This window comes from Lates calcarifer, linkage group LG9 (genome assembly GCF_001640805.2).
Source record: "Lates calcarifer isolate ASB-BC8 linkage group LG9, TLL_Latcal_v3, whole genome shotgun sequence".
NCBI classification, from domain to species: Eukaryota; Metazoa; Chordata; class Actinopteri; family Centropomidae; genus Lates; species Lates calcarifer.
The window spans coordinates 11,694,122-11,710,033 of NC_066841.1; the positions used below are offsets into that span (position 1 = coordinate 11,694,122).

A 15,912-nucleotide genomic window follows, 5' to 3' on the forward strand; every position below is an offset into this window, starting at 1 on the left:
CATTTAAAGAAAAAAGGTTTGAAAGTATCTTAGGATGTTTGTGTACAAGAAAACAAATGACAGCTAATGTTTCGTGACGTGGCTCGACATATCCTGGTGTAAAGATGAACACAAATTACAAAGATGTTCAATTTTGTTGCAAACATTGTTTCAAAACCTGGGAAAATAAGGAAAGGTGACATGTCCACCTGATTTCCCCAGTTCTATACACTGATGTAAATGTTTAGCAGTGATTTATGAATTTTATTGTAGATTATGAAGGTCTGGCAGTCTGACTGTGAAAGATGGTTCTCTAATTTTGGACTACTGTATTGTTTAACAATGTATACAAAGCAATCTGGTGCAGGCTTATTTGAATTTATAGTGTCTTGTAGGCCCATGACAGCTGGGCATAACTGTCATTCTCTCACTGTTAATATATCACTATACAGTATTTATGGCCAGCTCTGTGACTGCACAGCAGAAAACCCAATGCAGCTAAATCTTCCACTGACTAGTACTCCTGACCTCATCACCTTTCAGTTATGCAAAAAAAGAACAAAAAAAGATTTGAAAATATAAAACATGTGCTTACTCTTTATCTAAGTGCTTCACCACGTCTACACGTTGGATCCCGTCCAACTTGTACAGCCGTTCAGCGAGGTGGTGGGCCATCTCTCTGTCCACCTCACCTCCATTCATAAGAGGCACAGCTGTCTCGGGGGGCTTGGGTTGCTCTCCATTTGCTATGACTGTTTGTGCATCTCCATTCTCAGAAACTCCTACTTCTTCAGCCTGCTGTAACGTCTCAGCCTGTGTGCCCACCTGGTTTAACGCCACCTCTGCTGTCTGCTGTGACCTCAGCCTCCGGAGACATCTGCTCTGTTATTTCTGACTGGTATGAATTCTCTGGTTCCACAAGCTGCTCAGGGAGAGGTGGTGGAGGAGAGTTGGTCATTTGCTGTGACTGCTCATTCTGCATTGTTGGCTCTGTCTGTTCTTGCTGCTCTGCAATTGCTTCCGCATCACACAAACTGACTGCTCTGACTGAGCTGACTCCTCTGTCTCCTCTGTCTGCTCTAACTGAGCCGACTCCTCTGTCTGCTCTGTATTTTCAGGTTGGGTTGATTGCTCTGTCAGCTCCATCTGTGGTGACTGTCCAAATGTTCTGACTGTCCTAACTGCTCAGAGTCTTCAGAGTGTTGCTCCTCTATCTGCTCAGGCTCTTTGGTCATTTCCAGCTGCTCGGATTCCGAGTGTTCGGGCTGTGGTGATGCCTCTCCCTCCTCAAAAGCTGTCTGATCGCAATCTGGTTGCTCAGAGCAACTTGTCTCCTCCAGGTTTTCAGTCAGCTCTAGTATCTCTTGTGAGTTTTCTATCCTCTCTGCATTTTCTGCCTCTTGTATCAAAGCTTCTTCACCATTGTCCACAGCCTCCGACTGTTCTGGTTCCACATTCTGAGCTACATCTTCACACATCTCTGGCTCTTCAGTCTGACGTGTGGGATCTTCATGTAACCGTTCCAGTATTTCTATGTCCTCTTCAGTCCCTGAGTGCTGACTTTCCTCCAGAAACTGACTGTTGCAGATCAATTAGCTTATCTGGGTTTAAGGTTAGTCCAGTATCATCACTTTGTAGTAGCTCTGCAGAAACCTCCCTGTAAAGTGTGGATGAAACATGCAATGTAGTTAACGTTTTATTAGCACATGGCAATGTGACATGATTAACATAATGAAAGCAATTACTTTTAATACACATTTCCTGTTCCCCTTTCCATGATACTCACACATCACTCACACAACTGACAGTTTTTGCCTCTTCACTTTCTTCGCTACAAAATACGTTAGTCACACTCTGCTCCTCTTCTTCCTCCTCACACCCCTCCTCAGTCTCTTCCTCAATCCCTACACCATTTGCTGAAGTTTGCCGCTCCTCTGAGTCTCCCTGTCCAGTCAGCAGAATGCTGGGCTCCTCCTGTTCTCTTCTTTAAATCTACAAAACTCTCCACCTCGTCTCCTGAGCCTTCAGTCGCCTCCAGAGTATCAATTAATTCCGCAGTTTCAGCAGGATCTGAGGTTGTCCCTCCTTCTTCTGTCCTTGGGGGGATTTCTAGAAAATTGCACACATGTTCACAGTTTTTGCAGTAAAAGCTACAGCCACAAGAATGACTAGAATAAACATGAGTATTCTCAAACTGAACAAGCAACACATCTGCTATTTCACCTAATTTAAAACTGTCGCTCTGAGTAATACGTACCATTATTACTGTCTACCAGCTCGTGTGTTGGATCTTCCTTTTCCTGTGTCGTCTGCTCTTGCACATCTGCAGCATCACATGGCTGGAAATTGCAACACAGGCCATCGATCATGAGCTTAAAATGTGTGAGAAAAACTTGTGATCGGCAGTGTGTTCATGAGTAGGTAGCCTCATCTGACCAACATGTCTGCTCTATTTCTCTCACTTCAGCTCAACTTACTACAGTAACCTAAAAGATGTGTATTTAAAGACAGAGGTGGTAACAGGAAAGCCAAGCCTATGCTAAATGAAAAGGGTTGATCACACAGGAAACTGGTGTCTAAGGTGTGTAGAGACACAGAAATGAACAAAAATCTAAAAATAGCTAGCATGACAACATCACACCTCCGTGTGTTACTGCTTTTAATACAGAACATACCTCAAAGCCGTTTCCTGTCCACTCTAGATTTAAGTTCAGAAGCCGTGAATCAAACCCATCTTCTTCCTCATTCTCCCCCTGTACGACAGGCTCAGCGTTATCATCATCAGATTGGTGAAGTGACAGGGAAGTGGTGTCTAAGCTCGTCACGCCACCAGAATCCAGCTCATTGGCCAAGCTCCTGTCAGTCATGAGCGAAGGCATCTCTGTGAAGGTACCTGGCATGTCCCACTGTACTGTAGCGAAAGAAATTGGAGGACTGGTGCAGGTCATGGGGCGTACTGGCCATATTATTTGCTCCCATTGTTCCACCTCCTCAGAAGTTTCTTGTCCTGCCTTCAGGGAGAGATTGAGTTGATCCGTCCCGTGTGCCTGGTTTATCTGCACCTCTGTCTCGCCCCAAACAATGACCTCCTGTTCTCCATTGATACACTGGTGGTCTATAGAGGTCCATGGTTCCTCTTGGGGCTGCTGAAGGACTGAACCTTTACTATCTGGCAGAGAGGAGCACAAGATTTCCTCCTCCATTAGCTTCTCTCTCAGTCAGTTCCGTTGGTTTTCTTGAGGTTTTTGTGGGTTTTGGTGAAAGGGGTGCAGCTGTAAATGTTGCCCTGCAACAAAACGTCCTCCTCTTCTACATGAAATTCATTTGGATTCTCATTTTTGTACGGCTGCAAAAATGTGAAATCCTGAAGCACGTCAAAAGCTCCAGCGCCGCCATTCACAGATCTGTGACAAAAGAATGAACCCATTAATGCTCAGAAATATTTAACCACACCCCCCAATCTTAAGCAGCACAACAAATTATTCCCTTGAATTTTGGGTCAGAAATATGCGGTTCCAAAAGCCTAAAGTTGCATGATTAAAAAAAAAAACTCCTCTGTCTTCATGGACTATGAATGCCACATTAAAAAAAAACTTTTGGGTAACCTCCAGGAGAAACATCTGATAGCTGGAAGACAAAAAAGCCATTCATGACACTCTACTATTTGGCTGCAGAGTGATAGTGATGAATCAGAGAGTTTGTCTTTACACTGGCTCTACATTTTTCTATTCATCTGTGAGCAAGAGCAAATATAAAACTACTGAAGACAGCATTTAACACTGAATGCATCACTCTGACAAAAATACTCACCACATAATCCAAGTTAGAGAAGGTTTTTCTAGCCCATCTTGATCATTTGTTAAATTTAAACTAGTGCAGTGCAACAGACTTCAACTGAAATGTCACAAAAGCTCATCTGCACTTCCTGACCACAGACACAGAAAATCTGCCGAGCGTGAGCGAGAGAGACAGAGAGAAATAGAGGTAGAGAGATATAGGTGTATGTGTGTGGATTAGGAAGAATGGCAGAAGGTGGGGTTGAGGGGTTGTTTCTGGTGAGCAGTTTAACTGTCTACGCCCAGCCCTCCATGTTTATCATTTTATCTCTGCGCTGCACTGTGACCGTGGCCGATGGATGGGGCCACATTGAATGAGTGTCTGAGCCTGTAGTTGCTGTGTATCGTCAACATAAACCAAGGGAGTCTTGTTCAACAACACCAATGCCAGCAAGTGAACATTTATAACATTGCTTATAATGACTTATTATTTTCTGCCTATTTTAATCTCAAGGTTTATCTTGCCTTCATCTATCTTTCCCTCTCTCTGTCACACTTTTTTTCTCTATATCTATCTGTATGCATTATTCTATTCACGTCATGCAACACCAACATCCGGGACAGACTTTGACCACATTTCCTGTGTGGGTGCTCACTTCTCAGTTCCTGTCAGGGTGCAACAAGTGCTTCAATACATCTAAGAGAGTTAACAGAGATTAGCAAAGAGGATCATATGTCAACGAATCACACTGCATTAGAGACAAAATGACTTTACAAACTGAAACCTGCAAATGCACAATTGCCTCTCTTGATGTTTTCAAGCAAGAAACTGACAGCTTAGAAGACTGAATTTCATTCTAGGATTATACAGTCCTGATTATAATCTCTTCTTGCTCTTTGATAAAATATTGAGTGTTTCACATGATAACAGCCAATCTGCTGTGGTGATGGCATCTTTGGCAGCACTGTTGATGATAGAAACTGTAGCAGAAATGCTCGAATGACTGTGGAGGTCTCCAGAAACAAACATTTTTCAGTCTCATGAGAGAGCAAACAAGAATAAATCATAATACTTTCAAGCAAATGTGAAATTATTCAGACAATCTGCAGTTTGTCCTGAATGGAGATTACCAAGAGAAGTTGCTTACAATGCATGGGAAGTTTATACCTCACGTCACACTGGAGAGGATGGTTAGCACATTAAAGGAGAAGTATTAATGTTTAAAAAAAAAAACACTCTGAGTAAAGTGAAAGTTGTGAAATGACTTACAGAATTTGTCAACAGAGGATAAACACTGTGTAGAATTTCATTCATTACCACCAGTGAGCATGGCACAGACATTAAGTTAAATATTTTCAAACCTCAAAAAAAACCTCTAAAAAAAATAAAATCTCATTAGGAGGAATCTTTTCGACTGTGAAGCATGACTTACCCGCTCCAGGCTCTTTAAAGCAACATCATATGATCAGCCGGCTTGTGAGGTTTTAAGTCAAGTCTTGTGGGAGAGAAAGACACACCACTGGTGTTATACTGGGTTTATACCGCTGTCAAAGAGCCGTGCCTTCACAGACTCATTCACTCACGCTGGCACACACACACACCACACAAGCATACAAATACCCCTCAGTTGATTGTATCTGAACCTGCAGCGCACAACAAAACTAGCCTCACATCCGCTCCTTTAAAGCCAGGCAGCGTCTCAGTCTGTGGTGTCGCATAACGATGCATGCAAGTCACAAGTCCTAGTCTGGACCAAGTCCTCCTCCTACTCTCTCTTCATGCTTCCTGTCCATTTTTGGAGAGATCACAATCAGACTTCCATCTCCCTCCGTCCTGTTCGCCTCTCTGAAGATATGGCTGAGGGAGAAAAAGGGGGTAGAATTTAGAGGAGAGTAAGAGAGGGAAAGGTGCTGAGCTGCAACAACGAGGAAGGAAAAGGTACACGGTGATTGGCAGATGACTCAGGAGCTCAGAGACACCTGAGAGGCCCCAGCCCACGCCCACTGGCCTGAAGGCAAGCACACACACACACACACACACACACACACACACACACACACACAGGTCAGGTGAGGGGAGTGGCTCTGCTTCATTCCTGCAAATGGAACCAGGGGCATGTGGTAAAACCAGAAGGTGTCCAGATTCAATGTGTACAAGTCATTAGGTATACTGGAATCAGCTGTGTCTCTTCCTGTTGATTTATTGGGCTGGTGTCTGGGCTGCGGACAGAAAAGTCTGTTTAACATGGACACAAGGCTGTTTGTTAAAGGTTTACCCACAACATCAAGACTTTTTTTCTTTTTTAAATTTGCTTTAATTATTCAATTTTGTCTTTATTTAGTTTCACTAGCTAGTTTTAGCTTTACTGATACCACTTGCATAATTACCATTCTTCACTTAATTAGCATGAGTTACACAATCATTACTAGCGTCGTCATAGCATTTAGCATCATTTTTAGCCAACCTAGCTTAGCATTTTCATACGAATTATTAGTATTATCACTCTTCTTAACGTTAATGCAGTTAACTATAACGTCCTAACTAGCACATTAGCTGGTTAGACAAGCCGTAAGTTAACTTAGTGGTGTTATTCAACGTCGTTATATCATTATATGCTTAACATTATTAGCTTCACTATTGATGTAACTCAGTAAAAACAGGGTCATTAGCATGATTAGCATTCAGATAACCGTTGATATTAAAACATTGGCATTACCTAGCACTTATGTGAGCGTCCTTGCTAGTGGTTGTAGTAGTTGAGTTAGTGGCTGTGGTATCTGTAGTATTATTACTAGTAACGTAGTAGTGCTGCTGTGGTTTTACGGTTTTTCTTTTTGTTATTTTACCGACATTATCACCGCAATTATCTGACGGTGTAACCGTTGAGTCTGCGAGGCCCTGGATAAACTTGCGGTTCCGCTCCACACCGCCAGTGGCGCTGTGGGGCTGAGCTCTGTCAACAAAACAAAACCAGCGTCTCCTCCGCCGTCACTTTCCTGCGCCTGTCCCCGCTTTTGTTTGTTCCGCACACGGCAGCAGCACGGCCGCACACACCCACCTTTTTTGTTTTCTTGGTCCAGATACTTGGAACCGTGCACAGCCGTGCTGAGTTGTCTGCAGCCGCTGCCGCTCGGTCTAACATGGCCAAGTCGAAGGACCTGAAAATCTTCCTAGAGTCGTCTCTGAATGAGATCTTCAAAGCCACAGTGAGCGACATCCTGGACTCGGTGGACAGGACCCTGTCCGAGTACCAGGGTACGATACAGAGGATCGAGTCTGAAAATGAGGGCCTGAAGCGGCTGCTGCTCGCACACAAGAGCAGGGAGTCTGCAGCGAGAGGTACGGCTGTCTGCAGTCGGTAAATACCAGAGGGTGCAGCTTTTGTTCAAGTCTGTCCCGCAGAGTCAACAAACTGTACCTGCGCATGTTTGTTTATCTGGACATAAATAAAACCCAGCGGCTCCTCAGTAAACAGACAGCAAGCAGGCGCAAACAATGCTGCATTCACGGGGCTGTGCAGATATATTTAAATCTGCAACGACTTGTCGACTGACAGTTAACCTGCAACTGACTATTAATGCTTTCAGTCATTTCTCAAGCAACAGGTCTAAACACATGCTGATTACAGTTTTTAAAACGTGATGATTTGCTGCTTTTTTGTCATATGTTAGAGTAGACTGATTAATTTAAGGTTTTGGGGTGCTTGTCAGATAAATCAAGCAATTCTAATCATTACTTTACAATTTATAGACAATTATCAAATAATGGAATTAATCGTTTGTTGTAGCCCTAACACGTATAGTTGTGTATAGTTCCTCATAATTAAGTGTAATAAACCTTAAACTATTTTCCACTACACGCTAATTCACAATATCTGTGTACCTGAAACATAACACTAAAGTTGTACAAATACATTAATCAGTAACACTTTTTAATTTGTTGTATTACATAGAAAACTACAGCCAAACTGAGACAGATAAAGTTAGCGACCAGCTGGTGAACTGAGAGCAATGAGCAGCTGAAGATCCCTCAGGATTTAGTGCAGTCAAGAACGGTTAAGAGGATAGTGAATGTTGCACTTACATTTGTCAGGTGGCCAGAAGCACAGCTCAGAGTGACTGTTAATGTACATGCTGACTGTGTCATAAACAGACTTAACAACTTATTGTGAGTGTTTTGCTCTGCTCCTTCCAGCGACTAAAAAAAAATAAATGAATGCAACTTTAATTTGCAATGACAACATTCAAGTCTGTTGTCAGTGTTACTGTAGTTCTACCTAAGAACATGTGTGAGTCAAAGCCACAGTCTGTATGGTTTTATTCATTATTTTGGCCTTGATTTTTCACAGATATCCACAAACAAGATGCCACAGAGAAGCTTTTGACTCCAGGATGGAGCAGTCGTCCGATCAGTTCCACCCAGTCCATATGCAGCAGTGACAAGAAGAGCTGCAGGAGGAAGCATAAAGACAAGTTGAGGGAGAGTGTACCCTCTGCCTCCTTCTTTCTGCAGACCAATCACATGGTGGAACAACCATGTGTGAACATGTCAGAGGTAAGTATGCCCGCACAAACTTTGGTATCTATAAAAGCAGAGCCGGGCCTGGATGAAAGTGGTGCTATTGACCTCTCCCAGCCGTCATCCCTACTCAATCTGACAGTGAGGTCAGTAAAAGATGAGAGCACAGAGGTCAGTTGTGACAGTCAAGATACATATGCGCCTCTGCTGCCATCTTCAGGCCCAGACCAAGACTCCAGAGGCGGTGACGGTGAAGTTAAAGTCACCATTGTTTCTGACAGCTACATTCAAGATGGACAGTTCATTAAGAAAGAGGAGGAGGAGCAGCAGAATGGGGTGTTGCAGTATGGTGACAACGACTGTTTCTCTAAGCAGGAGTTGAAGCATGCGTTGAGATATTACCCTGAATCACAAGATCATGAGGGAGTAAGCAGAGAGGTTGCAGATCCAGAAGAAGAGACGCACAAGGAAAATGATTCGCCCACTGTTCCCGCGGACGAGTTTTTGGAGATCCATGACAACTTCTTGCGCTGTCCCACCTGTCCCAAAACATTTAGCCGAGCAACCTCGCTCAACATCCACATCAAGACTCACAGCGCAGAGAAGGTGCACAGCTGCAGCTACTGCGGCAAACGCTTCGGCCGGGCTGACCTCCTCAAATCCCACAAGCGCACCCACACGGGTGAAAGACCCTACAGCTGCAACACCTGCAGCAAAACGTACGCCCACCCCAGCCAGCTCAGGATACACAAACGCATACACACTGGAGAGAAACCGTATTCCTGCTCACACTGCGGGAAGCGCTTCAACGAGCACAACCAGCTCAAAGTCCACTTGCGGACTCACACCGGGGAGAGGCCTTACAGCTGCAAGGAGTGCGGCAAAACATTCAGCAACGCAGGGAACCTGCGCATACACGAGAGGATCCACACCGGCGAGAAGCCGTACTGCTGCGCTCAGTGCGGGAAAAGGTTCAACGGCTTGGGCGATCTGAAAACGCATTACAGGATTCACACCGGAGAGAGGCCTTACAGCTGCGAGCTGTGCAAGAAGACCTTCAGCCAGACGGGCCACCTCACCATACACATGAGGATGCACACAGGGGAGAGGCCGTACAGCTGCAACGAGTGCGGCAAGAGGTTCACGGTGGCCAGCAGCCTCAAGCTGCACCAGAGGACTCACACGGGGGAGAAGGAGTACAGCTGCTCGTACTGCAGCAAGAACTTCAGCAGGTCGGGCCACCTGAAGAGACACGAGCTGGTCCACACCAAAGAGAAGGTCTTCCTCTGCAGCCAGTGTGGAAAGACCTACACGGACCAGTCCTCCCTGAAGAAGCATTTGAAAATGCACGCGGCCAAGGAGCAGAGGGGTCAGGGCGAGGGAAGCACCAGTGAGGCTGAAACAAACCGAGTCCGACCCTCAGCCTCCGAGACACTTTCAGACACTGATAGAAATTTGAACCAAATTGTTGCAGCTGAATAACAAAAGAGCTGAGTTGCAAAATCCACTTGCTGGCTTTGAACCACATCTCACATTCTATATCAGCAGATGGAGTTTGTTTACAGTATTTGTCACAGAGATGACAGAGAGCACTACATCCGTGAAATTAGACACTGGACTGAAGAGAATGAATGAAAACTAGAAACAGACATCAGCTGTGTGATGAGTAAATGAGTAAATGATTCATAGGTGAGAGATTATCAGACCCCAAAACACTACACTGCAGATTATAACATTTTTAGTTTATGTTGGAGCCACAGTAGTCTCATTGTGATGAATGACATTTCTCTCAACATAGTTGCCACTGCGGTAACTGTGCAGAGTTGTAAAACCCTGTCCAAGAGTAATACAGACTGCTGTGCAGTGGTTTGGCGTCTGATAAGCCTCTAATCTAATTTATCTGTTACTGAATCTGGACTTCCTGCATCGTATTTAATTGTCTCACTGTAAAAACACTCCCCACCACCAGTGCAGCCCCCTGTGTTGTTTTAACACAGAGCTAAATATTTAGTAGTGCTGTATGATTTATCGCTTATTGTATATTTGATTGATTAACTCTAATATTCTCCTTATAGGCTTCTCTCTCACATAGATACAGGAAGAGAAAACAGGACCCTAAAAGAATTTCAAAACCTATGTTACCAAAATATTGGTTATGTATTTATGAAATGCTTTTTACAAAAAGAAAAAATGTTGAATACGTCTGTCAGATTTACAGGGTGTGTTCATCCACCCTGCTTAAAATTGCTGACAAGGAATAAATAAAAAAATTAACAATCTTAATTGTTTTAGAAGTAAGATGCTTCTACACACATTTATACACTTTGTAGGCTGAGAGTTAGAGATGTGTACTGCTCAGTGATTTAAAGTGAAGATCATTAATATAATGCTGTATATAGCTTTAACTATACAGTCAGCAGTCTGATCTATACAACTGACAAGAATGTATTTGTGTAATAATGTTACTGCAGATATTCAGTATCGACTGACCAGCTTCCAGTAGTAAATTAATGATTGTTTTGTAAGCCACGCTGATCTGAAATAATGTCGAGCTTCTAGTGGGTTCATTTTAGGTTCTTCACTGTAATATCAGGAAACACGTCTCCTACCACAAATAATGACACACGCAAGAGTAAAATGTCATGTTTATGATCATAGGGCTACTGTTTATTGTGGCGACTGGTTGATATACCTGCATAGCAATGTATATTAAACTGAGTGTTTGCTACTAGGAATTTATTGTGATTCAATTTTGTGTGATTTGTGTCTAAATTAAAGAGAAACATTAACCAAAGCATTTTAATGTCTTATTTACCCTTTACAGACAGTGTGTAGGAAAATTCTTATTACATTCGCTAAAAGTATAAAAACATTCTGTGAAGGTTTTTTTTTTTTTTTACGCATTTGGTGCAACGGAGAAAAGCAGATAACAACACAGTACATACACAAGTGCCTTTGCATAATGCAGTGGTCCCAGTCTTTGAAGCATGAAGAAAAGAAAATTATCTGCTTATTTCACATTGGTGTGGCAAAAAATGTGTCCTGTCTAACCATTATAACTATCTTCATTAGAAAAAGACAAGGACAAGACAAGGTCTACATTATCCAAATTATGGAAATGCAATTATGTAAATTATTTCTGGAAAGACATGTCCTTTTTGAATATTTTAAGCAGCAAAAAATCTCACCTTATTATATTTGGGTAGAAGAGATTTGGTTGGTCTTAGGGCAACTAACAATTATGTTCATTATTGATTAACTTGTCGATCATTAATTAATTGTCTGAAAATAAGAAGCTGGAACAGGCTAATATTTGGCATTTCATGCTTGAAAAATCACTTCAACAGTCAACTAATTGACTGATCATCTCTAGTATCTCAAAACATGGACAAATACAACCCAGACATACTACCAGGGTTAACTGGGAAAATATGCCTTTTTGTGATTTGTGATTTCTGCACAGGTTTTTTAAAAATCCATACGCTTTATCTGTGTACTGCTGTGGATGAAGTTGGGCTGTATTTTAACAACCAAGGTAGAGTTATTATAACAGACAAGAACTGTAGTCTTTGGAGTCTCCCTTGGGTGACCCAGACCCTAGGAACCACTGCACAGTACATCTTTTGTTCAACACAAGAACAAAACCTATTCTCTTGTATTTCACTACATCAGTACATTCATATGACAACTTTTGCAACATACAAAAACATAGGGAACTTGCACGTGTCCCTATTGGATATGAGTCGTACTGGTCTGACAACAGTTGAGGCTCCACAGCAGCTTTTCTTTGGATAGGTAGAGCATAGGCTGAATGGTACTGCTGAAGTCCATCAAGCCAAAGGCGACATAGTGAATATAGCAACGAAACACATCAGGAGAGAAGTAGTCCTGGAAGGGGAACAGTGCGACAGGCGGGAAGTAATTGAACACTATGATGGCCAGGATGATGAGGACCATTTTGAAGGCTCTCTTCTTCACGGGGTGCATCTCGTCTCTGCCGGGCCCAGACTGCCGCAGCGCCCAGAGGATCACAATGTTGCAGAAGACCATGAAGGCGAACGCTGCCAGGATCATCGCCGTGAAGACCTTCTCGAAGTTGACAATGTTGCCCACGCATTTAGCGGCAGCATAGGCCAGGGTGATAAGCCAGACCACTATGGCCAGGACCGTCCTGTGCTTGCGGTCCTTCAGCTCGGTGAAGGTGATGGGGTGGACCACGGCCATGTACCGGTCCAGGCAGATGCAGGAGAGGAAGAGCGGCGAGGAGTCCTTGATGCCATAGAAGAAGCGCAGGACGTACCAGGTGCTGCTGGTGGTGAGGAAGACGATGTTGGCCAGCTCCAGTGGTGGGATGAGACAGAAGAGAACGTCCAAAACTGCCAGATGAAGGATGAAGATGTCTGAGGTGGAGGAGTCGCCCTTGTTCTTGTGGATGAGCCACAGCACCATGATGTTGGCCGGGATGCCCAGGAACATGTTGATGAACTGCAGGCACAGGTACCAGATAAGAACAGCGGGCAGCTCTTTGCACTGCTCGTACACCGTCTTCTCGCCGTAGGTGTTGTTGAGGGGTCTGTGAGAGACGAAGAGCATGGAGGAGTTGATGTAGAAAACCTCCATGACGCGCCCAATCAGAGAGTGAAGAGGACACCAGCCAGAGGAACAGAGATCTGTCAGACAAACACATATTAGGTTCTGTTATTAGAGACAATAGACTAACACTGTGCTAGATGCCAGGAAATGGTGAGAGGGAGAGGCCATATCACCATCCCCAGTTAAATGAAAAATTATATAAAATCATCAGTCAATGATTATTGTCACTTACACTCTTACACTCTCTAATATGGAGGCACTGAGTCACAAATATTAACTCTGGACCTTTTCCATGACACGCTGCTGTTACACCAGACAAATCTGATTATCAATGCTACAATGGAAATGGGGATTCACATCATTATTTTACATAATACACATACCTGACGTGCCCTATGTTAAAAGAGATGCTTCATTCATTTCGCAAAGTGGATTAATGATACAGTAGGCTACTGTAATAATACAGTAAAAACCAAAGTCTGGGGCAAGCTTTCTTTGAAAAAGTAGTAAAGAAAAATATATTTTAACAGTGAATGCAGTGAATCTAAAAACAACAGACAGACATCATACTGTTGTTTTCATCTGCGGAACTGAAATGTGCATTTCTCAAAATTGAACGTTTTTTCTATGCAGTTTTGAATGGTAAATGAAATCTCTTACCTTGATATGAAACTTACTCCTCTACTGAACTGATCTCCTGTGCTCTCAGCTGGCTTAAGTCACTCACAAAATTATTTCCTTTTCAGACGCCCCTGTAGAGCTGTGTGTGACACATACTGACATGGCTATATGTTGAATGTGGCTTTAACTGTCTCGCAGAACTGTTTGCAAGTGTTCCATCATGTTTCCACCAGGTCAACAAGCAGCATATCCTGCTATCTCTGTATCTAAGGGTGACATGTAAATGTGCAACCTGACTACAAATAGAGCCTTGTTTCCTGCAGAGTATATGAACCAATAAAGTCTGCCAGGATGGTGCCACTGCAAAAGACCTCGCTGGAGGACTATGGCAACCTGCACAAGTGCAGGAGACGTTTAATGCATGTGTTTCTATTTAAATGGAGAGGTCAGGAGCTTTCTCTTTTCATGCAAAATAACACTCACCTGTTCGAAGGGATACTGCAGCACCTTCCTAACGTGACTGTTGTCCTTGCTCTCAGACCTAATCCTTGTGACTCCCGTGTGTGTCTGTCCCAGTGTGAGGAAAAACTGAGCCCTCACCTCAAAATGGCAGGAATGGAAAAACATCTTTTAGAAAATGACCCAACACTTCAGGGATTCTGCTCCTGTCCGATCATCCAATCACAGCGCCAATACAAGGGTGTGGATGCTGACGATCTCCCCCTGGATGCCATGATGTCTTGTGTGGCCCCTGCACATCCATCACACCTTTAGGATTAACAAAGTTAAATATTAATTATAATTATAAATTAAAATATCATAAAACAACGAGGAGGATAATCACTTGAATGGAATTAAAGTGTAAAAGTGGTTTAAGGGGATGAGGAGGAAAAAAACATTGAAATACATAACAGGTTTGTGTGCAGGACGTGTTGTGGCAAGCCATCATCCATTCACACCGATCGGCAATGATGCAACAAACCAATGGTGCCTGACGGAAAATCGTCAGTAAACAAGTGATGCAACAGTCACTCACAAAATCACTCAATTCAGTGTAACGATGTGTAATATGTTACGTGAGGCTGACATGTTTCGAGGTGGGATGTCTGTCGCTGGGTTTGTGTCTCACCCAATATGCAGAACGGGAGCTGAGGACTACAGATCACTTTGTTATAGTTCACTTACAGTCTGTACTTTACAGTGTTTTTCTTTATGTCAAGCTGTTTATGTCACCCACGCACCATCTGCTGCTCTTAAGGGTCACAGAATGGCCTCTCGGATGACCTTTGACCTTTTACTCCTATTTATTAAACAGCTAGAACTCATTCTACAACGTGCAGAGACTAAAACATCATTAAATAATGTTAACGGAGTCAATATATCATGTTTCAGTAAAGGCCTGTTTATTATTTTATCATTCATCACTTCATTACATGTTATATTTGTGGCGTCACAGGGTGCTGTGTGTTTGAACAGCTTGGTGGGCTGCCTGTTGAAACTCGACTCAGGTTTGTTTACCTTTGTGTGTGTGTGTGACGTGTCTCTCTGGACCCATTTGTATTGGTGTCAGGTTCACAGGATGTGTGTTTCTTCCCTTGAAGGTAGAAGATTCTCACAGGTTTTGCGAAATTCTGCATCAGAGCAGAAACACACGCTGCAGCGGCACACAGCTGTGACAGTGTGTGTTTCATCAGTCAAGCTTCAGCCGCTGGATGTTTTAATTCTGCTGTACAAGGATTAAATTGAGAAATTGTATATAGTTATTTATACTGACACATCTGTTCCTGTGTAGATGCAGCACTTCTCTAAATAATTCTTTAATATTGTGCTTGACACACACCACAATACACAGGCAATAGGACAACAGAAAACATATAAACTATATATAAAATACTGGCTGTAAGATTAAAAGAAGGAAGTCATGTTGACCAACATGCAACAAATTCATAAAACTATATTTACTGGCTCCAGCCCTGCCACGACCCTTAACATCTTAACAGAATACTTAGCAGTATAGATAATGGATAGATGGAGATAAATGAGCATTAACATTAAACCATAAAACATAAATTATTTAACTGATACATTTTGAGGGGGGTTTAAAAAACAGTGGACATTTGCAGATGCCATTTGGCTTCTTCCTGATTATGAAGTTACAGAGAAGCCTGCTGAAGTTAAAGATCCCCAACAGACACGACTCCTCAAACACATTCAATTTAATTTTTAAAGGCCCTGAAAACCTGTTTTCTCAATTGTTTGGTTTTTTTCCACAACACATTTTGTATTTCTGTTCAGGTAATGATGTAGACCTAAGATATCTGTAGGTTAAAACTGTATAGACACATCTGTATATATAAAAGTCCTCCTATCTTTATCATTATGTAAAGAAAACAAGCCTGGAACAAAGAAGAAATCATCATCATC

The 15,912-nt window shown here is 42.8% G+C and overlaps 2 protein-coding genes and 1 long non-coding RNA gene across 6 annotated transcripts in view; 1 reads left to right on the top strand and 2 right to left on the bottom strand.

Moving 5' to 3' along the window:
• The window catches only part of LOC108874464 (gastrula zinc finger protein XlCGF52.1), a 41,286-nt gene extending 30,218 nt beyond the window's left edge, over positions 1-11,068 (top strand). Inside the window, exons 1-2 of one of the 3 annotated variants that reach the window (XM_018662943.2) lie at positions 6,690-7,095; positions 8,105-11,068. In XM_018662943.2, the coding sequence (XP_018518459.1) occupies positions 6,897-7,095; positions 8,105-9,756 (1,851 nt within the window). In that variant the 5' untranslated portion in view covers positions 6,690-6,896 and the 3' untranslated portion in view covers positions 9,757-11,068. Of the gene's footprint in view, positions 1-6,689; positions 7,096-8,104 lie in introns of those variants that run through there. The other 2 variants (XM_051072915.1, XM_051072914.1) reach the window with 2 other exon arrangements.
• LOC108874463 (uncharacterized) lies at positions 3,245-5,546 on the bottom strand. Its single transcript, XR_001959687.2, has 3 exons — positions 5,428-5,546; positions 5,189-5,251; positions 3,245-3,383 (listed from the first exon to the last, which is right to left on the bottom strand). It is a non-coding gene; the product is annotated as an uncharacterized LOC108874463 (long non-coding RNA).
• Positions 11,069-11,174: 106 nt separating the features above from the next.
• On the bottom strand, positions 11,175-15,889 carry LOC108874466 (uracil nucleotide/cysteinyl leukotriene receptor). 2 transcript variants are annotated; one of them, XM_018662946.2, is made up of 3 exons: positions 15,007-15,889; positions 13,972-14,256; positions 11,175-12,944 (listed from the first exon to the last, which is right to left on the bottom strand). In XM_018662946.2, the coding sequence occupies exon 3, from the start codon at positions 12,892-12,894 to the stop codon at positions 12,004-12,006; it is 891 nt and encodes a 296-aa protein (XP_018518462.1). In that variant the 5' UTR covers positions 12,895-12,944; positions 13,972-14,256; positions 15,007-15,889; the 3' UTR covers positions 11,175-12,003. The 2 variants fall into 2 exon arrangements, with proteins under 2 accessions (XP_018518462.1, XP_050928873.1); XM_051072916.1 differs by lacking the exons at positions 13,972-14,256; positions 15,007-15,889 and adding an exon at positions 13,100-13,954.
• Positions 15,890-15,912: the final 23 nt, after the last annotated feature.